This window comes from Hoplias malabaricus, chromosome Y (assembly GCF_029633855.1).
Source record: "Hoplias malabaricus isolate fHopMal1 chromosome Y, fHopMal1.hap1, whole genome shotgun sequence".
NCBI lineage: Eukaryota > Metazoa > Chordata > Actinopteri > Characiformes > Erythrinidae > Hoplias > Hoplias malabaricus.
The window spans coordinates 13,178,592-13,203,800 of record NC_089820.1 but is presented as its reverse complement, the minus strand read 5'-3'; the positions used below and the strand labels follow the sequence as shown (position 1 = coordinate 13,203,800).

At 37.7% G+C, this 25,209-nt stretch overlaps 1 protein-coding gene across 2 annotated transcripts in view; it reads left to right on the top strand.

Moving 5' to 3' along the window:
- LOC136678957 (kinase suppressor of Ras 2-like) overlaps window positions 1–25,209 on the top strand; it is a 125,995-nt gene that overhangs the window by 11,998 nt on the left and 88,788 nt on the right. For both annotated transcript variants that reach the window (XM_066657165.1, XM_066657164.1), the window contains exon 3: window positions 4,008–4,158. In XM_066657165.1, coding sequence (XP_066513262.1) covers window positions 4,008–4,158 — 151 coding nt within the window. The remainder of the gene's footprint in view (window positions 1–4,007; window positions 4,159–25,209) is intronic.

The window sequence follows — 25,209 nt, the reverse complement described above, 5'->3', positions numbered from 1 at the left end:
TAAATCTATTGTTAACAAACAACATGAATCTGTCAGGAAACTTAAGTCTGTTTGTTTTACTGATAGCCTCTCAAGACATTTCAGACATATGATGGTAAACGTGTTGTGTGAATTTTGAGAGTATTCTCACAGATTCTGTGCTTTGGTTAACCACTGCTTAATTACTATTACTTTCACACTTAAGTCTCCAGCGATAATTAAAGCATGGTGTACAAACAAACATTCACTAGTTTTCACATGTAACCCTTTGAATGAAGCTGTGAAATTCAGTGGAAAGTGTGTATTCTAATCTCAGTGTATTATTTGTGTTTGGAAGCTGAAGATGAGATATTTGAATGACTGATTAATATGATGAAATATTATCACTGTGTTCACAGTCTTGTATTATTCTGGCTGGATGTTGCAGTTTGTTGAGTGTAAATAGGGTATGTACTGAGTCACACTGTTCATAATTCAGTTTAAACCATAGTGTCTCAAATCAGTAGTGTTTTAATGAGGCAAAAATTGGTTTCAAATAAGTGCAGTATATAGAAATTAAATTTTTCAGTTTAATCATTCACTGTTATAAAAGATCCCAGTACTTGTAACTGAAGTTGTAACAACAACAACAACAACAATAATAAAGCATTTTATTTATATATTGCTTTTCAATGACCCAAGGAGTCTTACAGTGATTAATAGACAGACCACAGAATATCAAAAGACAAACAAGGAAGCACAGTAGTACAGCGGGCGCAGTGCTTATGTAGCCTTGTTTGTAGCATCAGTGAAAGTGGGCTGTCTCTGTTGGTATACAGGGCTAAGTAGCAGCGCGACATCAAATGTAGCAGACAGGGCACAGGGCCTGCAGCTGGAGTAGGCTCGCTGAGTCAGTATGCAATGCAGACAGCAGCTGAGAGAGCAAGAAGCCAGCCAGTGAGCAGGGTTGATCCGCAGTTCTGAAATCACAGGCCAATAGTTGACACACACAACAGTTAGCAACAATAAGTATTGGCAGTTGAATGGAAACGAGGGCCAAGCAGTGGTGGTGAAAGCAGGTTTCCTTAGGCAGCAAAATGTTCATACCATAATCTTGGCATGTTGTGTTTGTGTGGATTAGGATATCGTGTAATATAATTTAACCCTAGACTTTATTTATCTGTAAGGCTAGAGGTACTTAAATGGAACGTCTACAATTGTGGGCAATCACAGTTCTCTCTGGTTGTTTTACATTCCAAAGCTAAGAATTTTTTAAGGTGGAATGGTATGTTTAAGGGGGAAAACCGACAGTTATTTGTACCTTGATGAATTTTAATTTGTCTGTAAGTTTTCATTCAATGCTTGAATTACCATGGAAACTCACTTGTAACTCAAGTTGTGTAGTTTTGTAGTACTTTCAGTAACATAGTTATCCGTCTCCCGAATTTGGAAACATTTCCACCTTAAGTGATCTGAAACAGCAAAATTAAGTCTATATTACCGACCTATGGAGCAGTCATGAGCAATATCCTCATCTCAGTCGTTTTTCAACGTTTGTAGCTTTCTCTGTTATCTAATAATACTCCAGATGCCTCTGACATGAGTAGAGAGAAAGAGAGATTGCATACCAAACCGAGCCAGTTTCTACTTATTTACAGTCACTGGGGCTTTGTAAACACGAAAACAGAAAGGAGAGCTAGTAAATGGCGAATTTTATAAAAAGTGTTTTTTGATTACAATCGTGAACTACGCCTTTAAGGGGTACTATTCAAATTACAAATTTCACATGATTTATTATAAGATTAGTGTTATTAAAACTGTTTGGTGTAACAGTTCTAACACTGTCTGTCTGTTTTGATGCAAGCTCATGAAAATGATGATTTTTATTTTTGCAACTATCCAGATACTACTTCTAATAAGCAAGTCATCCATTGCTGACACAGGTTCAAACACAGCTTATATATTCTTCACAGAAAGCATAGAAAAATGAATGAGGTCATCATGCCCAATGCAAACATGTTCAGCAGAGTATAAAGTTGTTACTGTAGCAAAGAGGGGGCAAAGTAGCCTTGATTTACATGGTTACCAGCCCACAGGCTTGGATGAATGTGATACCAGAGGCAAAAAATACAAATGCAGCACTTCCAACAAACTATAAAACAGAACAAAGTGTTCAGTAACAAAAAAAGAAAATGATATCTCATGGTTATTTCTCTCAGGGTCATTTCTGACAGTCGGGGCAGACTCACGTGACCGTCTGGGTGGAGCTTTACAGGTTTATGGCACTGTATTTGATAAGCTCCACCCAATGTGTGTTAACCAATCACATTTAGCCCCATCTGTTTACTATGTTTGGTAGTTTCTGATTATTGTCAGAAATGAACAGAATGCTATAATGTTATATATTATACACACACGCACGATCATGTGAAAGAATTAGGACATCCCATAATAACCTTTGTTTTTGGATCACATTTAAACATACGTTTATATTTTTTATACCCTATTATTTAGTAATACCTCTAGTATACGCTCTAATTTAGCTGCACAAACAAGGCCTCCTGATTACAAACATTTGTGTCAAATCTTATGGACATTGAATATTAGAATTATTTGGAATACACATGCAGCTATTGACCATATGGCTGAAGAGGAGGTTAGTGATGATGGATGAAATCCATTCAACATCAGACTTTTTCCTAGATTGCTTTCCAAAAACTGTTCTGGAAGGACTTCAGACGTTTCTCCTGGAGAAAGCTTTCTTTAAAGGTGAAAAGTCTGCATTTAGAAGTCGGCAAGCTGACCCCGTCTTTGATCCTTGGAGGCTTACGCTGAATTGGAAACCTATATTTGGTATTGAAATGACTGCAGACTTTATTTTTAGAATGGAACAGCCGTAGCATAACAGCTATAGCAGGTTTCCATTTTCTTGAAAGTGGTGTTTTATAAAAGCTGTTTGCTGGTCAAAGGCCTATCATACGACTCTTTGTGTACAGTAGGTCAGAACAATTTTCAGAGACTATTTACCACTTATGCCAATAAACCACTTGCCTTTAACTGACAGACGAGTGGCTTATGATAATCCAGTGTCTTTCAGAATGACTGGATTGACTATTCTGAGTAATAACTTTATACACACTGAATCAAAGACAGACACCAGCTCCCCCTAGAAACATTAACACTAGATATTGAAAAATTGCTGTGAGGAAATTTGACTGTATTCGGCCACAAATACAATAGTGAGGTCAGGTACTGATTGATGAAAAAGGTTTATGTAAAATGTTTAGTGATGTCAGTCATTGAAAGGATTATTTTTTTAATAAATCACTGTATGCATTTTAATTAACTTTCTTTTTTCTCATGCAGCTCTTAAAATTTTGTTAATGGTTTTAATAAAATAATCAAATGGATTTTATCAAATCTGACAAACATTTATCACTTATTTTTTACTTATTTTACTTGCATTTTTCAATTCTAATGTTAATTCAGATGCAGTTATAGATCATTTTAGTTATTTTCACCCTTTAAAATGAGCCGTGAAAATATTTTACATGTGGAGCTCTCCATGGTGCTCAAACCCCCTTGTGGTGATGAGATGTAGCTGCATTTTCTTGTTCTGATCAAGATTAGAGAATGAAAATGAGTTTCTAATGGATTGTGTTACACAAAGTATTTATTTTTTTCAAAAGATTCAAAATTTGAATGCTTGTTTATCTTGATTATGCTTTGTGTATTTGATCACATTAGTGAATCATTAGGTCGCACTACTACACTTACTAAAATCAGAGCTTCACATAAAAATGGAAGGCCCTTTTCAAGCTTTAAATGTCTGCACTTAATCTAGAACACTCAAAAACATCAGTGAAACTATTAATTTAGCACTAACATGCTATTAGGATCCCAGTAGGTCTGCAGAGATTATTATCATAATAGAAATTGCTTTTCCCTTTTTTGACATGTGTGAGCTCTTCTGAAGGTTTCGTTCTTATTGATATATTTCACTTATATGCCTTAGAGGATCTCATTTTCTCTGTGTTTGTGTGCTGTAGGAGATTTCTCCAGGTGAGCTCACCCTGGAGGCACTGTTGGAAATGTCTGATGAGGAGGTGTGTGAAACGCTGCAGAAGTTTGGGGCCAGTGAGGAAGAGTGTGCTCGGCTCAATGCCTCTCTCACCTGCCTACGTTCTGCCCACAAATCAGGTAAGTTCCCACACAGAGATACACTCAGTGTTAGAATTGTGTAGATAAACAATTGTATACAAAATAGTGGGATTTCGTATGCTTCAAATAAAGTCTAACTGTCTTTTCAAAATCTTTTAGCATTATATTACATTTTAAGGCCATTGGAAAACCCTGACCTATTTAATATATAATTTCTTAAAACTGAGGCACTATACATGTTGTAATCTTTTTCATTCTCTTGAAAATGTACAATTTATGTTACATAAAATGTATGTTTTATGTAAATATTATATATATGTAACTTTACAGGAAAAGAACTAATCCTTCTTAATCTTCAGTAGGGAATGAATTTAAAAAAAGTATTCTACTGAAGTACACTCCCTCTGAAGATTAAGGTTTTGAATTTTTTTTTGGGGTGAAAATTGAAAATGTTTTTGGAACAATATATATATATATATATCATCCAAAAAAATAGAATTTCAATTTATACCCAAGAAAAAAATATTCAAAGACTTCTCAAATTAGCATTTTTGAGCTATAACCCTGTCATTTACATATTTTTAAAAATATTTTGATGTACAAAAATGAGCTGAAAAAAAAAAAAACTAAACAAAAAACAAATGCTCAATAAAATGTCTATTATCACTCAATAATATCACTATCTGATGTGTTGAGAAATGTTTTCAGTGGGAACCTGTCTTCAGCATTTAACTTTTCAAAAACACATTTTGGAGCTTTCTTTGAGGAATGAATCTAATCCTGTCACTGATAATGCCATCTAAACTATTTTGTAAATAATCAGTTCTAACAGTAAAATTCTAAAGCTAAAACTGGTCGTGTGCTACAAACAAAGCACCTCACAACACATTCACAGAAGGTGAGCAGGAGTTTCTGTATCCTGTTAATGTTCATATTCATATGGTGCATGATGTTCCATATTTGTACTGATTGGTTAGTAGTTTTATTGTTTTATTTTGAAAGTAGTAGGAACTTTTGTTTTCTTCTGAAACTGTAGAAAGTTAGTTTATCTTAGTCTGAATAGATTTCCCAGAATGCTAGTCTTAAAATTATTATAATGATAATGCTTACAAACAAAACAACAGCAAGAAAACAAAAAAAAAGTAAAGTTTCAAGTCTCTGTGTGTGTGTGTGTGTGTGTGTGTGTGTGTGTGTGTGTGTGTGTGTGTGTACATGTGTGTAAGTTACCAGTAGAGGGCAGACCACCATGATGTTCAACCATTGCTTTTCACCAGCTTTAGAAAATGTTCTGTAGGATCTATAAAATATACAGATAATTTAAAATACCAAATAATGTCAAGTCAATTCAAGACAAGGCAAGTTTATTTATAGAGCACCTTTCATACAGAAGCAATTCAAAGTGCTTTACAGGAAAAAACAAACAAACAAACAGTTAAAAGCCAGAATAAAATCATGAAAGTCCAATAAAACAATTACATAAAAAGAGTAAAATGATTAAAACAGTTTAAAATGATACAATAAAAGAAAATAAATAAAATGCTGTTACAGAAATAAAAGTGCAGAGTATTTTAAACTGAGCTGTAAGCTGCTCAAACAGGAAAGTTTTAAGTCTAGATTTAAAAGTGTCTAAAGTCGGGGCTCTTCTAATATCCTCAGTCAGCTGGTTCCATTTAAAAGCGGCATAGGAGCTAAACGCTGCCTCTCCATGTTTAGTTTTGATAAAATTATAAAACATACTTATAAAAGAAATATAAGAAATAAAAAAAATCTAACAATAAAATGCTGTGGAAAGATACTGAGGGCAAGACAACGTAAACCAAGGAAGAACAAATGGCTGAAATAATTTAAAAAGACTCGAAAATAATTAGGTTTTCAAATTGGACTTAAATTCAATATTGTATGGGATTGCTTTATGAAAATGGGAAACTGTTATTTTACAAAGAAAGACATAACTTTTAGGCATTCTACTGCTAAGCAATTCCTACATTTTTCTTAATTACTTAATGAACACTTTAAGTCCAAAGGATGTACTGTGGACACTCATGTAGTACTGCTGAACTCAGCTACTAGCTAGGTAACACAGGTGACTGTCTGTGAGGAGTTTGGTGTGTTCTCCCTGTGTCTGCGTGGGTTTCCTCTGGGTGCTCAGGTTTACTCCCAGGGTCCAAAAACACACGCTGGTAGGTGGATTGGCGACTCAAAAGTGTCCGTAGTTGTGAGTGTGTGAGTGAATGTGTGAATGTGTGTGCTGCCTTGTGAAGGACTGGCGCCCCCTCCAGGGTGTATTCCCGCCTTGTGCCCAATGATTCTGGGTAGGCTCTGGACCCACTGTGACCCTGAACTAGATAAGCGGTTACAGATAATGAATGAATGCATGTTGAAAGAGTGGATGTCAATATTTAGTTTACTACATCATTTGAACACAGCGATTGTCCTTCACATTGTGTAAACATTTCACAGTGAATAAACCAATAGAAAGTTTTTTACATTTACTTTTATGTTAAGCAGGTTTCCCCCTGCTCCTGACAAAGTTGTTATTTTGGAGATGTGTTTTTCATTGGAAAGTAACAATACGTGTATGATAGAGAAGCTGTTCACATGCTTATCTTTTAACTACTATGGCTACTAAAATGTACCACGGACAAACCAGTTCACTCCTCATCTCACAAGGAGAATCTAAGCTGCAAATTCAGTCTGCCCAAAACCAATAACGTTACATATATCAGCTTACTGGAGATTAACCCCACCCACTAATGCTGAGGTGTATATGTACACACACGAGCAGTAATTACAGACCTACCACAATGCAATGCATTATTTTGTCCAAATGTTTGTAGACATCCTTTTATAGTTTGTGATATTAGCTACAATAGTGTATATTAGGGACTTATATAACACCCCCACCACACACACACACATACACACACTGTGTTTACGTGGAAAAGTATTCCCTACAGTGAAGGAATATCATGGTGTCTATGATCCAAACATAATCATCCAGTATGAGTACATGTTCAATATATGACAAAAATGAACCACACACTCAGGTGCACCCATTGTTATACAGTCCTTGACCTAATCTCACACACACAGTTGTTGTAGAGTCTATAGACAAGAAATGAATGGAAAACTCAGCCAAACATTAGCCAAATGTCACCATGCAGTGCCAAGAAATGTACAAACCCCTGGCACCGGGCTGTCGAATAATTCTCTGGAGTGATGAATTTAGAACTGACCATCCACCATCAGTACCTGACCTCACTATCAAGTTCATACAGAAATGCTCCACCACCAAGTATAAAGTCTAAAATCTGCAGGCTGAAATGCGGGGTATTTCTTGCAGTAGAGTGGTTCATCCAGAAGAGGGCAGTGCAGCATTATGCAATGAAACTTGGTTTGCTTTGGGGAGAGGATGGGACTTCTCTTTTCTAATGATTTTACACCTAGCTTACTGCTCACAGACTGTTCATACAGAACCGATGAATGTATTTAACACATTTGAACTTAGTTTAGAGCAGTGGTATGTGTGCTTTACAAGCACAGTTGATGATCATTAGATATCAGAATATTCACTGGTTTTGTGGCCCAGGGAGTTAATTTAATTCATAAAATCTAACAGGGTTTTGGCGGGTGACTTATTGTCCCACATTACATGGGGCATTCCCATATACCAAATATCTTTCCCACGTCTCTCACAAACTAGCATGCTATATCCAAGAACAAGGGAAGGTATAATAAAAAATGTGGAGAACATCCATCCATCCATTATCTGTAACCGCTTATCCAATTTAGGGTCGCGGGGGGTCCAGAGCCTACCTGGAATCATTGGGCGCAAGGCGGGAATACACCCTGGAGGGGACGTCACTCACACACTCATACCTACGGACACTTTCGAGTCGCCAATCCACCTGCAACATGTGTTTTTGGACTGTGGGAGGAAACCGGAGCACCCGGAGGAAACCCACGCGGACATGGGGAGAACACACCAACTCCTCACAGACAGTCACCCGGAGCGGGAATCGAACCCACAACCTCCAGGCCCCTGGAGCTGTGTGACTGCGACACTACCTGCTGCGCCACCGTGCCGCCCCAATGTGGAGAACAATGGAGGTAAAAGAAAGGTACAGAAAATATGATACAGTGAATAAGCATTGACTGGTGGGAAGCACTGAATAGCACACTGAATAGTGTGTGTGTGTGTTAGTGAGTGAGTGAGTAATTGGATGTGTGAACTAATGTGTGAGTGAGTGAACAAGTCCTCTTTCCTGTGAGTTGGGTAGGATGACCAGATCTGAGATGGTGGAAAAGAGGACACGTCGGGGTGGGGGGGTCCTTTACACATTTACACCTTTATTTGCTACACAAAACATGGGAATTTCTTTTTTAATTCATCCGAGAGGTTACATTTACCTTTCGGCATAGCTGCTCGAGATGAGGGTAGGTACATGAGCTTTGCCTGACGTAAACAAGGACTATTGAAGTGCAGACTGACCAATTAAATGTTTACAGAGAAGGTTAATGACCAATAACGGTAGCTCTACAGTCAGACCGTCCAAGCAGAAGATTTTAGGCTACTTCACCACGCCCCCTTCTCACTCAAGCGAACCAATCGGAGTAGGGGAGGGCGGGACTAGTTTGTGAACGAAACGCTTCTCGAAGTTCTATGTAAGCTCTAGAAAAACAAAATGCCGGACGGTTGTGAAATTCCGCCCGGACATTTTTTTAAGTCTAAAAAAGAGGACATGTCCGGCTAAAAGAGGACGTCTGGTAACTCTAGAGTTGGGAGCCAGTAGAAAACCAACATGTGCTGGTAATGACTACTGGGTGTAGAGATAGGTATCACCATAACTAGGCTACAAATTATTGTTTTCAAATACAGCATTTGGTACATGTTTTTCTCTGGAATCTTGATTGTGAATGTGGTAGGGGATAGCGTTTACCTGAGCAGGGAATTCAACTTTAACCTTCGTAGAAGTCAGTGGTGTTACTACAAAACAGATCGCGCAAGAGTTTCTTAGTGTTATGCACTTATTTGCCAAAAGAGGGCAGTAAAGCCTTTTCCATTTTGTCATCCAGACGCATTGTGGAGGAAAGGCAGAAAGCAGCTGTCACACTGTGGAGCAGCAGGGTGGTACAGGAGCAGTGATAATAATATTTTTCTTCTGACTTGTAGCTGCAGCTCGGTTATTCTGCCTGTGTTGCGCTCTCCTGGTGATGAGTGACAGGCCCGGCTGTCTGTTTGCACTGATGCTGATGATGTCAATGTGGCTGCGGATATTTTTAGCTCCTAATCAGTGTCTCAGTGTCATCCAGGTTTTAGTTTATGTGTCAATCCAGATGTGACATGGCTCTCTTGCCCTTCATGGATCCTCCGTAGCATTTAATCGAAAGCTTTTGTCTCAGTAAAGAGATCTTCTGCTTCATTTTGACTGAAAGCTGTAATTACAGAACCCTCTCTGCAGTGTACCTGCTGTTTTCTGAAAGCTTGCTGACCGTCAGGGTGTGGGTGGACCACACAGGTGTGGAATTCTGCAGTCACCTCTTCTTATATTGTTTCTATGGCTTCTGTAGGACCCTTTTCACTGTTCTTTACAGGAGCCTGCCTTCACCCCTGTAAAAAAAAAAACTCCATAGATGTTGTTCATTTTTAATAAAAAAATACACGGTGTATAAATATAACAGCATCATGCCTCAAATGTCAAGAGAACATACACACAAAGATAGAGTGAGAGAGTGTATGTGAGAGAGAGAGAGAGCGGGAGAGAGAGAGAGAAAATGGTAAATAATACCCATTTAAAGTAAGAACACAACTGAATGCTATGGGTCTGAAAGAACGCAAAGATGGCAGGAAACCCTTACTGATAAAGCTACAAGGAAATACATATTTATAATTTATACACATTTAAAATCAGGATTACTGGGATTATGTAAATCCAGAAACACATCCAAATTCTAAGACTGAATGGGAATTTGTGGAAACCTATCCTTTCTGATGTCTTTGAAAAACCGAATGTGAGTGTGCTAAAAACATATTGAACGGCAGCAACAGCAAAGAGTGTACACTCACAATACTGAAAAATCTGACACTGTATTTGGAAGTTCTGGCACTTGTGTAATTTAATGTAAACATGCATTCTTTGCAGACACCAATGAAGAAATATGTTATACTTTATAATGTCTTGATTAGAAATAAAAGAAATGAAAATAATTAAAAATAAATAAGCATGGTTTTAAAAGCATGCCTGGGGTACAGTGATTTTGCTGCCTGTATATTATTTCTGAAACTGATGTATGTTCCTGCATCAAATGCATGTTCATTTGAGAGAATTTCACAGTTTGTGGGAGGGTCCTGCAGAAAGTGAATGAAGCTGTGGAACGTGGGAGACTTACTTGAAAGACATTCCTAATGATTTAGTAAAGTTGGAAAACAAACTTTGCCTTTGTGTCTTGAAGGCATGCTCTTGAGAGACGTTTTAATGATGGCAGCAGGCACAGGAGCTAGACTGATAAACAGACTTTGAGCACCTGCTGAAATAATGTTTACCATCAAAATACCGCTGTTTAAACTCTCCGGGTCAGATCTTTGTGCAAGAAAAGATGCAGCGCAGAAGTAGACTCAAAGCCCTGTGGAATATTTTGATGGGAAAGAACTTTACGTAAGCAATAGATCAGTCAGGGTGTGTGTTACAGTGAATAACATCAGCGATTACTGTGATAGTCGCAGGTATGAGCAGAGGGTGAGTGCTGTAGATTTTCACAGCCCTGATGTTATTTATGGAAATGCACAATCTCAAGTGCTCTTTTGCTTTTATGAAACATTTCTGTGAACTATAGAAAATGCCCTGTAGATTGTTTTAAACATGTTTGAACATTTCCTGCTTACTTCTGTTAAAATAAGTGGAAGAAATCAGCACTGCAGCCTTAATAATTGGAACATTTCTTTCATATCCTTTGGGAGCACATATTGCATTTTGTGCTGCAGGGGCTCAAGGCCCATCTTGGGTCTGTTTAAACACACGTGCCTGGTGTGTTTGTTCAAATAGGCTGATATATAGACCGGTTAATCCTAGTATAAATTGGTTTTCAACTAGGGCCAATACATATTTGAACCAAATGCCGTTCAAGCCTTTGTTTCTAGGTGTGCATGTATGTGCCAAAAAAAAAAAGCATATAGTGACTGTTAAAACAAAACCTCACATTTCCATCAATGTACCTTTAGAGAAGAAGAGAAACAAATCTTATATTTCAGTTTAAATCAATTTATCTTAAGTAATTTTGCACATGTTTCTCTTGGTCTGTATTGCAGTAGATTTTGACACAGAAATATCAGATGAAATTTTCAAATAATAATAAGTGAAATACTGAGATAAATATCGACAGTGTAAAATAGCTGGCTAGATTATGCCAATATGGAATCAATAATTTCTGGTTAAATGGGAAAGCCCGTTTTAATTGATTACTTTTTCAAACTGAGCAGATGCCACAAATCAGAACCTTGCGCATCTCTGGACCCAGGCTGTTTTTTTTACACTTGTAGCAAAAGATGGACAGTTCAATAAATACAAGAACTCCATCTACATTTACGGCTGAACTGAAGCCTATTGTGAATTTTAACTCTTTTCAATTGTGTGGATGAGTTCATGTGTTTCTCAATTATAGAACAGTGAAGCCATCAACTCTGTGCAGCTGAGATAACAGACTCTGAATACACACAATGCAGTAACTATAATAACAGACACACAGGGTTTGCAATTCAAAATATGGGATAAAAGAAGCTGTATGTTTATTAGACCCAGGCAGCCACAGTGTACAGCAGTTATCTAACATTAACTAACTCAGGCTGACACATTCGTTACAGACTGTAAGCTTATTAACTCCGTACAAGACAAAAATGCAGTATATCTTCCCTTTATTTTCCATCACGTATAGCACGCAAGTTCAAATCGTTTGTGACAGCTTTGTCACCATGGAGATGAGTCATAGTGCAGGCTTCTGTCAGTGGCCTCATCTTACCCATAATCCTCCCCTGCAGACCGTCCGTGCCACATGTTGACTTTTTTACATCTTGTGTTGATCTTTATAATGGGGCTGCATGCCTTCAAGTGTCAGCGTCTATGAAAAGTACAGGCCTGCCCTCAAGAGACAACTGTACAAACACACACACAAATAGCTGTACTGATATGATTGGTGTTCCCGTCTTGGAGTTCTGAGGCTCTGTGTGTGTGTATGTGTGTGTGTGTGAGGGTGCATGCATCTTGTACAGTATACTGTGCAAAAGCCAGAGACCAAGTAAAAATTACAAACCTGTACTTAACAGAAAATTACACAGCGGCCTCAACAACAATATTCCAAACACAGCTTTGTCTTTACTACAGCTTCCATTCATTCAGGTATAAGAAATCTGAAGAGATGTTTTCCACACCTTCAAAGTTCATCCTCAAAAGTTGGTTTGCATTTTCTGTTTCTCATTATCCAAGTAAACACAATTACACGTTTCACCTCATCAGTCCCTAAAACCATTCTGCATGTCTTGAAATTTAAATTCTGCTCATTTCTTTTTTCCCCTATAATAGCCATTTAAAAGCTACATATCTTTTCAGACTCACATTGTTATAATATTACACTTGAAAAATGGACAGAAATACCTCTTTATGTTGTCAGATCTAAACCAAAACTGAAGCTTTGTTTTCTTCTGTCTCACAATGATGAATGCTTTTGAGGAACAGTAGGTAGCATTTTACTTTAAAGGGACACTACACAATACCCTCATCCACTGCCTTGATTTCAGGACAGTGTTGTAAACGTGAATAAAATTCTGCCACTATAGGGTGAGCCCAGGAGAAAAACACCAAATCGTACCCAGCGTTCCTTTAAGTACTGTTTATCTGAAGGGGGCAGTTTTGGTGGTCTACTAAGTCTTGCATGATTACTACAATTCCCATTTTCTCTATCCCTGTGTCTGAAATGGTTCCCTATTCACTATTCCCTATATTATTCATTATATAGTTCACCATTATAGGGAACTGAATTCAGGAGGGTAGTGAATGATTTGGGACTCTACCTCATGTCGGTTTTTACCAAACAACTCAGTGGATTATGGGTAATCTGATATCTGCTAATGGTTGTACACTACTTTTTGCAGTGCATTATGGGATTGTTTGAGTGCACTGAAAATTGTCCACTATGTTTTCAGGCACTACTACAGAATGGTGGAGCTCCAAAATAGTGCACTATATAGTGAATAGGACACAGTTTCGAACACAGCGTATATCTTTGGAATTTAGTTTAGGAAACATATTGCTTATATCTAATCTATGATTTTTAAGCAATTTTAGATGCGTATGAGTGTAAAAAAAAGAAGTGTTACTGGCGGCTGTGTTGTATGTGTGGAGTTGCTTGTATGAAGGTTAGTGTCTTTTTAAAGAGGAACATAATCTCAGTTATGACTTAGTTAACAGCTTTTATTGGGAGGACACAGCTGTCGAAAGGTGAAGGATGAAACCACTTTATAAAATATAGACTGGATAATGTACTTTCTTTTTCTAGTTGTTAGTGATCTGAAAATGACAAAGAGTGCTTTCTGAATTTCGCACTGTACTGTGCAGTAAGTGTTAGTGCAAGTGTGAAGGCTAGATGTGTCATGGGGCATGACCTAGATCCAGACTAAATGTCCACAAATTGCACATCAATCCCCAAACTAAGAGCTTTTATCGCTTAAGATTGTGTGTGCTCACGGATGAGATAGATAGAGCTGGACTGATAAATCCTGGGAGCGATTTACTCTTGGTCAGCACTGTCACAATACCAGAATTATGGCTTTGATACTGAAGCCAACATTCTCAAATGTATATCCAACAAAATGTGTTTTTTTTTGGATTCCCTGTGATGGCCTGTTGCCTTGTTCATAGTTGGTTCCTGCCTTCTGTCCAATGATTCTCTGTAAGCTCTGGACCCACAGTGACCCTGATCAAAATGAAGCGGTTATAGAAGATGAACCGTTTAAAAAAATGTGTTTTGGATTATAGTTATGTTTACTTCTGTATAGATTATCAATAATAATAAACATAATTTCTCTATTTTAATTACATTGGAACATTTCTACATTTTAATCAGAATTATTGAACTGATTATATTGTTTACAATGGTATAGCTTTTAAAATCATTAAACTGTCAGTACTTTCTTTAAACCTCTGAAAGCTGATCCATTTGGCCTTAAAAGACAGAGAATCTTTAATTAAGGGAAGCCTAGTAAGCCATTTTGCTTATTTCCATCTATTGATCCATAGCCTTTCACTTATTATTCAGTGAGACAGGCTTGAATGGGAAGCTTTGTGATTGTCTTCACTGGTCTTTTTATTGAAGTTATTGTGTGGACCCTTATTAACTGATTCATTACATAATTAGAATCACAGGAGAAGTTCCTAGAGACTGTATTGGGTTGAATGTTGTCCTGGTAAATTTGACAGTTATTTTCATACAGTTAATGACACTACACTACCTAAAGCTATTGTGGATTTCTGTGCTACTGAGATATTGTCAGCTTGGCTCAATACTTGATGTATGAGGTGCAGTTGCCTGGCAATGCCTCTGCCTTATCTATGGCTCATTTACTGAATAGTATATGTTTCCCTAAGGGTTTGCTGCATTGTTTTTATTGATAGAGGTCTAGATAGTTGTCTATTGTTTCATTAGCCTGTTTCTATGGGTACAGGTGTGTTATTTTGCTTGTTTCCTCAGGTTCCAGATGTCATTTCTTAAATGTAATCATTAAGTTTGTGTGTTGTAAATGATGTACATGGCTGTAGTTGACATATGTATTTTGATTACCTTGAGGGTTAAGCTCTGGAGAATGGTACCTTAGGTAACCTCATGTAATGTTTCCTGCTGCAAAGCATACAGCCAGTTTTACACATTTCATCATTTAAGTAATAAAAAGACTGGCATATGTAAATGATCTCTAGTCTGATTAGCTGCTTTGTACTAATGAACTTGGTTCATTTGAAGAGCAAGAAAATCTGGTCAAGAAAGACTTTAAGTTCAGCATGTCTATGCACCTTTAATCAGAATCAGAATTAGATATCAGGTTTACAAGGAGTTTCTCTTGGTGCAGGTGTCAACATAAAGTTAAATCTAAGTATGTAATAAAATATATATTAATTAAACCTAAAATAGACAGAACAAGAGCAAACTAGCAGCAAGTAAAATATGTGCAATGGAGGATATGTAGTGAACAGACAATTATAAATAGACGTAGATATTAACATTTTATAAAATAGGTTTATTGCACCAACTTAATGTGTGTTTGTGTGAGTGTGCATGTATGTGTGTGTGGTTGTGAGTGGGTTGTTGTGTGTATGTGTGTGTGTATAAAGTGTATGTGTTTAATTATACTGTTTAAAGCAGCTGGATGTGAGAAGGGTAATGGTTAGTCTGAGACTTCAGAGCTCTCAGTCTCAGTGTCTGCTGCGATGGAAACTGCTGAAAGAGAGAGTAACTGGGGTGTGCGGGGTCAGCCATGATCTTCCCCGCCCTCTTCCTAGAGTACAGATCTTCAAGGGTGGTGAGCCGACAGCCGATGATTTACCCTGCACATTGTGCTGTTCACAGCAGTTACACTTGGTGCGTGAAGATTAGGGTTGCAAAGGGGTGGAAAATTTCAGATAAATTTCAAGTAAATTACTGGTAACTTTCCATGGGAACTTTAGCTTGGGAACTTTGGTGATATTGCAAAATGTAAACTCTCCTCTGAAATTTTGGGAAATATATGGGCATTTATTGGAATTAATAGGAAATATTGGATAATTTAAAGGTACTATATCATATGCTATCATCAATGTACCGTTTTTTGTCAACAGCAGACATGAAGGCATAACAGTACCAGTAATAACTATGGTACATAATTAGTTGCAAGCAGAACTTTATATATGCTTAATTCTTTTATTGAACATTCAAAAGTTCAATCAAAAAAACAATCAAAAGAATGCAACTCCTGCCCCCTACACACACCCTCAAAAAACGTTCAAAATGTAACACAAAGCAGCCTTCCCGATGATAAAATTTAATATCAAATCAAATAAAAGTATTTTCCCACAAGCTTCTCAAGCACGGTTTCTGCCTGCTCTGCATTTTTGCTTTAATAGTTTCAGGCTTCTTGCTGAACCTTGGTATCCTTCATGTTCAAATAAATAATTAATTAATATTAATTCTTGGTTATAGACAGCCATTGAGGCAAAACATATAGATAGCTAGCCTATGGCCTAGGCTAGCCTGGGTAAGCTAACTTCTCTGCCAACCTTGGTAAGCTAGTCTCTTAAATGTAATTGCTCATTAAGATTTTCTGGGCCAGCAGCACTTGAGGCAGCCCATATTGTTTAGCTCCAAGTTGTAAAATTCAAAACATCACCAGATGTGTTAATTCCTCAGGGAACAAGGAGGTTGTTTGAGATGAGGCTGATCAGGGTTGTGACATCTGCAAAAGTGATGAGTTTAATAGTGTAACTGATCGAAGTTCAGTCACTGATGTAGAGCAGAGGAGAAGCACACGTCCCTGTGGAGCACCAGTGCTGAGGCGGAGAGGGTCCGAAATGAAGTCATCCACCCTGACATGTTATTTCCTGTTAGGCAAGAAGTCATGAATCCAGGAGCAGACAGATGGGGATGTTGGGTGGCCACAGTTTATTCAGTTAAGATCAGGAGCAATGATTTAGAAAGAAGAGCTAAAGTCTACAAACAACACACAGGTAAAAGTGTTGGTGCCATCCAGGTGTTGCAGGATGTAGTGCAGAGCCAAATTAATGGTATCATCAACACACACTTTAGCTCCGAAGGGCATCCGTCATGACTTTAAGATGTTGAAGTTCGAGTCTCCCAAAACATTTCATGACTACATATATTTTAAAGCAAAGTGTCTGTAGCAATTCAGGAAGGAGATCTTCTTTTTCTGAACTGATATGATGATAACTGCTGTACATTAATGCACTGCTTGTTATAAGATCAATAAAAACACAAAGAGTAAAATGTTGAAGTTACCATACCATTGCTTTTAGAGCAAAAAGCTTACATCTCTGCTTTTATTGTGCTTAACTTTTTTAAACACTTTGATTTCATGATGAAAAGACCAAAATACACTAAAATGATTTCTGTATTATTAATTTATATTAACTAAACTGAGAAAACTGAGAATTGCCCCTAAAACAAACAAACAAGTTTATATATGTGAGGTTTTGGTCTGAAAGCCTCAGTATTTGGTCTCTATGTTGTTTAATACTTGAACATACTTTCCCATATGGTGTAATCATCAAACATTTAAGTTCTGAAAAGTGAAGGTAATTTTGTTTTCCATTATACGGGCCCTTAAAAGCACCTTGTATGATTTGAAAGAAGCATTTGTGGTGCTCATTAGCATAGGTATCGTTTATATAAGCTAAAAGCATGAATTTAGAATGGCTTGGAATCACCTGTTCTGCTCCGCAGCTCGATGGAGGGGTGGGTGTTGCAACATCACAGAAGTAAATGGCTTCATTTTGCATTAATTATAGAAGATGTAACTTGTAGCGTCCGCCGCGGTTCTAAGCGAGCTCCATTTTAAACCAGATGCCTGAGGCCCTTTTTTGGCATTTGGTAAACAAAAACATGAATTGATGCATAATTGGTTAATTAATTAGTGTCCTTAAAAGCAGTTTAGTCTGTCAAAAATGGCTTTTTAAGAAGAGGATTAGAAATCACAGAGGAATTGGACCTGCAGAGCTACCTGTCATGCTATGAATAAATCTTTTGTGGTCTCTCCGCATGACCTCTGCCGTGTGAAACCTTAATGCAGAGGTGGAGGTTTTGGAAGGGACAATGTGAGTGTTGTGCAGTAGACAGGTCCATTCAGCTGAGGTGGACCTTGGGGTTGCTGGATGCGGGCAGCGACGGCCGCGCTGAGGGGGTGTGCATGAGCTGAAAGACAGACACATAAATCTAGCATGTTTAATTTATTTGGACTTGTAGCAGAGAGGTTACATCAGGGCAAAGCAGAAAACAGGAACAGAATATAAAAGAGTTTAAAGAGACAAACACAAAGAACGTTCCAATTTAAAAAGTGTTTAAAGAGTTTACCTATGTACATTTTCCACTTTTACTGCAATACTTCTACTCATCCAGACAGGCTTTACACTATGTTTGAATATTTCTGTGAGGATTTGATGGCATTAAGCAACAAGAACATTAGTCAAGCCAGTAACACAACTACAAAGTGTATCGAAAGGACATTGATGTATACACACAGTCTCACACACACACACACACACACACACATTATGTTTATTAGGGAATGTCACAGTGCTTATTACATGACATTCCATAATGCTACTCGGGACTGGCATTAATAACTTGTGACCCTTAACTCCTTCATCTGTAATTCACCCAGACAAACTCTCACTGGGTGAAATCTGGCTCAGAGTCAAGGGGCTGCTGTGGTTTAAACCTTTTGATTTGTAGCAGCTCGTTTGTCATCTCTTCAACTAATTAAAAAAGACATGTTTGGGCTCTTCTGTGGCACAGCATCCACAGGAGAGAAGAGCCCTCCAGTCTGTCAGCTGTACACACACACACACACACACACACACACACACACACACAAATAACTGCAGTGTGTGTGTGTGTGTGTGTGTGCGCGCTTGTAAAGGATGCGTTATAACCTGGTGTTGGTTGATATATGTATTAACTCTCTCTGAAAACAGGCCTCTTTAGCCTAGAAAGACAAACACATTTTATGTTCCATAAATTCCAACTTTCTAACCTGTTAGTAACTCATTACACAAGGTTGTATAGATATTTGTAGACCCGAGTTACTGATGCCTAAATCATGCAAATAACTTCAGTTCAATAAATTTTAGTTTTGTTCGCTCAACTCCGGGCAGTTGGTGGATTGATGTCCAGCTTTACTTTTTGATTCAGTTTAATTTAGTTTATGAGTACAAAAACTGAAACACTTTCCAGCGCACAAACAAACCAGGGAGCTAGCAAATGGTGAGGAAATGTTCTCTGAAACTTAACAAAAAAAGTGCATTTTATTAAAATTGTGAACATCGCCTTTAAAGCTCTAGCATTTTGTAGTCTTTAATTGCCGCACACTTTAGCAGAGTCTCAAAATACATTGATTGTAAACAGGGACCATGGACCACAAAATGTGTTAAAGGTGACATTCACAATCTTAGTAAAATTCTCAATATGTTTCCTCACCATTTGTTATCTCTCCAGTCTGTTTGCAGGCTTGAAACAGGTGTACTGCGTTTACAAAGCCCCAGTGTCTGTAAATGGTTAAAAAGCTAATTGTCTCTGTCTGGTATGCTACTTTCTCTCTCTCTCTCTCTTTCTCTGCTCATGGCAGAGCAAAGACTTATGGGTTTTTTTTAGACAATAGAGAGAACTCCAAATGTTGAAAAGCATGGACTGAGATGAGGATATTTATTTATTTATGCTCCATAGGTGGGAAATACTTATTTATTGTTTCTTACTTATGTTGTCACTTTTTCCCCTTAAACCATACCATTCCACCTTAAAAGACACAGAGCTTCTGAACGTAAACAAACCAGAGAGATCAGCATTTCCCTGCCATCATAGACTTCACCTTTAATGCATGTTCACTGTTCAACCATGTTACTTTTACTCCTTCATGAGCAGAGGCAGGTGTGTTAGAGCCAGAAAAGTCAGTGAAGTCTCCAAGACTGAGATGAAGCTCTCTGACCTGTGACCCATATTCCTCTTAATTTTCTCAAACAAATTCTTGTCGTGCCAATCCTGGCACAGAGGCCTCAGCCAGTAAGTGAAGTGTGTACTGTGGTCCAAACTTTTGGTTTCAAGGGGCTTGTTTATCATCTCCTCAGTAATTAAAAAGGCATGTTTAAGCCTCTTTCATGGCATGGCATCAACATGAGAGAAGGGCCCTCCAGCATGGCTGGCCATGCCCACAGGAGCCCTCCTTCAGTGGTGGGAACATGGTGCAACAGACTCTTAAAACTGGAGTGGGGTAGAGAGGCTTTTTTGGCCTCAGCTGTGCTCCAAGTACTCAACCCATTGGAACTGTAGAAAACTCCAAGACCTTAGGGGCTAATCTCCAGTTTGTCATATACAGTCAGGCTCAGATTTTGGTTGAGTGCTTGTGGGAAAAGCAAATTTACACAACATTTCCTAAATTTAATGCTGCATTTTCAGAACATTAAGTTTTAATGTTCACCCACTGTAGATGCAGATACAGTTGTACCCATTCAGCTTGTATAATCTAAAAAGAAAAGCTCCATCCAGTACCGAGAACTTTGGAGCTCCATCCTGTACAATTGGGGTAAAGTAGAGGTGCATTTCAGAACTAGTCATCCTTACTAAAGTCCTTGTGGCTGAATACTATCAAATTCTCCAAGAAATGTTCCAAGATCTAGTCTAAAGTCTTCCCACAGAAGGAAAGCCTGTCAGAAAAGGTTAACAAACTACCTATTAACATTATTTCAGAAGAAAATTTGTATGAGAAAACATATGGGGATTCATAAATTTATAAAACTGTGAGTGCATTCTCGAGTAAAAGTGTGCGCAAGCACAAAAGCCAGAAAATAGCGTGCACCCAAAAAAATATATATATATGATTTATTAAACCGTGCATACGCACACCTGACTGCAGTTTTCTCTTTATAAATCACAACCTTCTTCAAAACGTGCACAGGTGAACCAGCCTCATGTTCCGCCTCTGTAACACCCACATTTACCAATAAATGGTCAATGTGGTTATTTAAATATGGGCTCCTCCGCTCATCTGTGCATGAGAGTGCAAGACCAAAAGATAAAAAATAGAAGCTTTGAAGACTGTATGGAAGAAGTTATTGTTTCAGAGGTCGAGGTGAGGAAAAATGTGTTGTTTGTTGGCCTCAGTCACCATGGCACTTTTCAAAAAGAGTTTAAAAAACATTACAAATAGACTAAAATAATTAAAATGAAAAAATCTGAATGCAGAGTGAAATAAAACAAGCTAGAGTATCACAACACTACAAATAAAATAGAATGAGATACAGCAAGCAATGCTGAATTACTTTTTTTATATTCTGTATCTTTTAAAGTTATTTTGAACATGTGAGTGTTAATCTTCCTTAATTCTTCTTTAATTTATGCGGAATAGATGGATATGTGAGAGGATGGTTTGCACATTTATTTGCAAATCTCTATTATACAACATGATGTCTCCAATTTGCACTGCTTACACATGGGTCAAAGCTTGCTTAAATATACGCTCATTATTTTGTAAAGTTTTTCTTTTTAAATCACAGTTTCTGTGTGAGATGTTACATACTAAAGTTTCAGATCAGTTTTTTGTGCCTTTAAAAATGAGGTCCCAGTGTCTATATCAACGAATTCTTCTTTCAAGAATGGTATGAAATGGTTGTAAATTATGTTATATCATTCTTTTTTTCTCCCTTTTTTGTATATTATACTGCAGCAGTTTGGTTTGCCGCAAGCATTAATTAGGGTTCATTTGTCACCCTCTCTTGCTTTGTGTAAATGTCTGGTCCTATAAAAGTCTGCTTCTTTATTTTTTCCCCTTCCGTTACGAGGTCTGGGATTTCGTTTCTGCTGCACAGTTCTGGCAAGTGAGGGATTCATGAAGTATTGCTTCTTTTTTCATTCTCAGCAAAAGTAAATACACATTGTTCCAGACCAAGTGAAAAGGCAACTTTTTCTGGTCACACTTTCTATAAACCCTGTATTCATTAGGCATTATAAATGCATTTTAAGGCATTATGTGGCATGCACAGGTATGGTAGAGGTATATACATTATTGCCACTATAGGTACAAACTTTGTAAATATATCTTTAAAAGTACAACAGTGGTTTTAAAGTCCAGTTGTGTTCCCTAAAGGTACATTACATTCTGTTCTCCAATAGGAGAGGTGATTATTTATAATATTTCATGATAGAACTGTGTAAATATAAGAACATAATGTAAGTTCTGGAAATAAACTGGGTGTATGTATTCAGCACAACAGTAAAATCTACAGTTATTACAGAATATGGTGCAATTATGTTCTCTAACTAAAGGTATTGGATATGTACCCTTGAGGGTAGCAACACAGTGACAGGAAAAGGTACCACCACAGTTACAGTTTTTCTGAGAGTGTGTGATACCTCATAATATTTAGATTGCCTGCGTTACATGCCATAAATCATCATGTCCTATGAATAGTTATAATGTGTATGAATCCTGATATTATAAACACACTTTTTATATAATACAATTATAAGCAATTATACAGGATTAGGCCAGACATTATAAGGGATTGTTCCATATAAAACTGTATTATACAATGATATTATGGGTATAAATAATTTAGAATATAATTATTATGGATATAATTTTCATAAGAATAGGTACAAATAAAAACTCAAAATGTACAAGTTACCAATATACTTTTAATTATTGAGAGACAATTACTTTGGATAAAGGAGATTATAGCAAATACACTTTAACTTTTGTAATAAATCCCTGTGCCTTTTTGACCAGATGCTTGGACATCTGGGTCTTTTTGTACATCAATCCACAAACTGCCAGGAGTTGACAGGCGTAAAAAAAAATGACTGTGTGCCTTTTTCAATATGACAAATATAATATGCCTCAGGATCCCTCAGTCTCCTGCTTTTTATTCTCATGTCATGTTCATCCATGTCTTCCTAAAGCATAGAAAGACAAGTACAACATATGACTAAAAGTATCCAGACACTTAAAGACAGTAAATTCAGCTATTACCAGGTATCCAAAACAGATTGTAGAGTAATATTTTTTGGGAAAATGCAGTTACAATCTGTTGTTTGTCAGATTAACTGACAAAAGCACAAAGAAAAGTGTAAAATGTCACTGACCACCTTGATTGTATTATTTGCTGGGCCGCCTACCGGGCAGCCTCTACAAAAGGCATTTGTGCTTACTGACTCCTAATGTTGAAACGTGCATGCGCAAGTAGGAACCGTTAATTCAGGCGTATTTCACCGAAAGAACTTAAGGTGGCGCCACTAAACCGTCTGTTGTTAGTTCAGCCATATTTCACATTCCAGTTTGTGAACTAAATTTGGAACCGTTCAGCGGTGACCAGAGGTCCTCTTTTCCCTGGGCAAGTATTCTTTTTGGACTTAAAAAATGCGTGTTTAAGTGTTCAAGGGGTTCAGAGAGTTGAGAGCTGAATTGGAACACACTGCTTCAGCGCTGTAGGTCCACCATCCAATGCGGTGCAGCTGCGTTTTACTGGAGCCTTGAAAAGAAATGTGTTGAAAGTTGTTGAGGTAATATTTATCATAGTCTCTTCTTTATGTTTGGAGAATGTTTCTGTGACCCAGCCTTTTGTTTTTCTGTAACAAACAGAAAGTCATTTTGTCTGTCCTTAAAATGACACGAATACACAGTCACATCTCACCATTACTGACTTTATGACGAGTAAATTACATCCGCAAAGCTTTTTGTTTAACTTTACATGAAAACAGACATGTCCTTATAGAAATGTTCCCAGCGATGCCCTGTTCCTTTATTAAGTATAGATTACTTGGTTGATAGAATATTAAGGTGCTTGCTTTTAAAAACTTAAATGTTATCTTGTTGCTTTAATGCCATCTCAGTGCTTCAGTTTTGTAGCTTTGTATGAAAAGAAAATAGCAGGTTTTCCATGATCATACATATATTGTCATATGCTTTTTACAACTGATGTTGTCACAAAGCAGCTTCACAGAATTCCAGTAAAGATAAAGTTTTAACATTAACCGTAAAATGTAAAGAATATAAATATCCCCCAGGAGAGCAAGCAAGGGGCGACAGTGGCAAGGAAAAACTACCTGAGGATGCTGAGCTGAGGAAGTAACCTTGGGAGGAACCAAGGCTCACAAAAGGGGACCTTCCCTCCTCCGGTCGATCTACTGGTAATAAGAGTTAGGAGTCCATGAAAACTTCAATGTAGGGTGGGCAGCTCCAAGGCAATTGATGGTGGCTGGAGCGTGGGCAGCTGGTCTGAAGCATGGAGCAGGATCTTGATAATCAGCCATCCATCAATGTCCAACTGGACAGGTCTGCGGTCGTTTACTCGGAAAAAGGTAGAGGGATGGAATTAGTTTTGTTCTGTTTGGGTGAATGTTAAGCAGAGAACGTGAACATTTCCAGAGTGTGGCTAATGACTCTGGCAGATCTGACTATGACAGCTTTAACTAAAAGGAGAGAACCAAAAGGACACAAAGACACGAGAGCATCCTGAAACATTGGCATCCCTCCGTTTCACCATCAACAAACCCGAGTGATCTCGTGAAATGGCGGGACGACATCACCAGCGTCTCAGTTTACTATAATTCCCTGTATCCATGGACCCCATGGATCTGCCGCCTTTATCTATGGGGGAGCATTAACTACCAAAATCTAAACTAAACAAATGAGCTTTTAGCCTAGATTTGAAGATTGCGATTGTGTCTGAGTCCTGAACATTTTCTGGAAGATTGAAATATTTAGGTATTGTATAAGTATATATAAGTATTTTATTGAAAGTCATAATTTTGGTATTTTGACAACACTAATTGTAAACAAAGACATTGATATGAAGCACCACAGCTTCTCCAGGCCTTCGAATGACAAGGGTATGTATTTTGGGCTTTCCTGTTTCTGAAATGCCAGAAAAACCTCAGTGATAATGGCTATATGGCTAATGGCAGTCCGGCTAAACTAGGCTTGCCTAGTCTCTCTTTGCTCTTGTTCAATATAGGTTATTCATTGGATACCTGCAACATATTTAAAAAATGTTGGGATAAATGCATGATTACCATCATACTATACAAATGAACTTTTTAATAATTTGGGAAGTGAGTATACAAACTGTTGCAGTGTTGCACGTATATTGTTGGGCCATTCTAGCTTACTAACAGCTAACTAACTTCTCAACAGTTATGGTCTCTGTTGTCTGAATCTTCTCTGATGCACCATAGGAGACAGATCTGAACTGCAGACAGGCCAGTCAAGCACATGCAGTCTTTGTCTATGAAGCTATTCTGTTGAAGCTCAAACAGAATGAAGCCAGCCAACCTTTTGCTGAAATAACCATG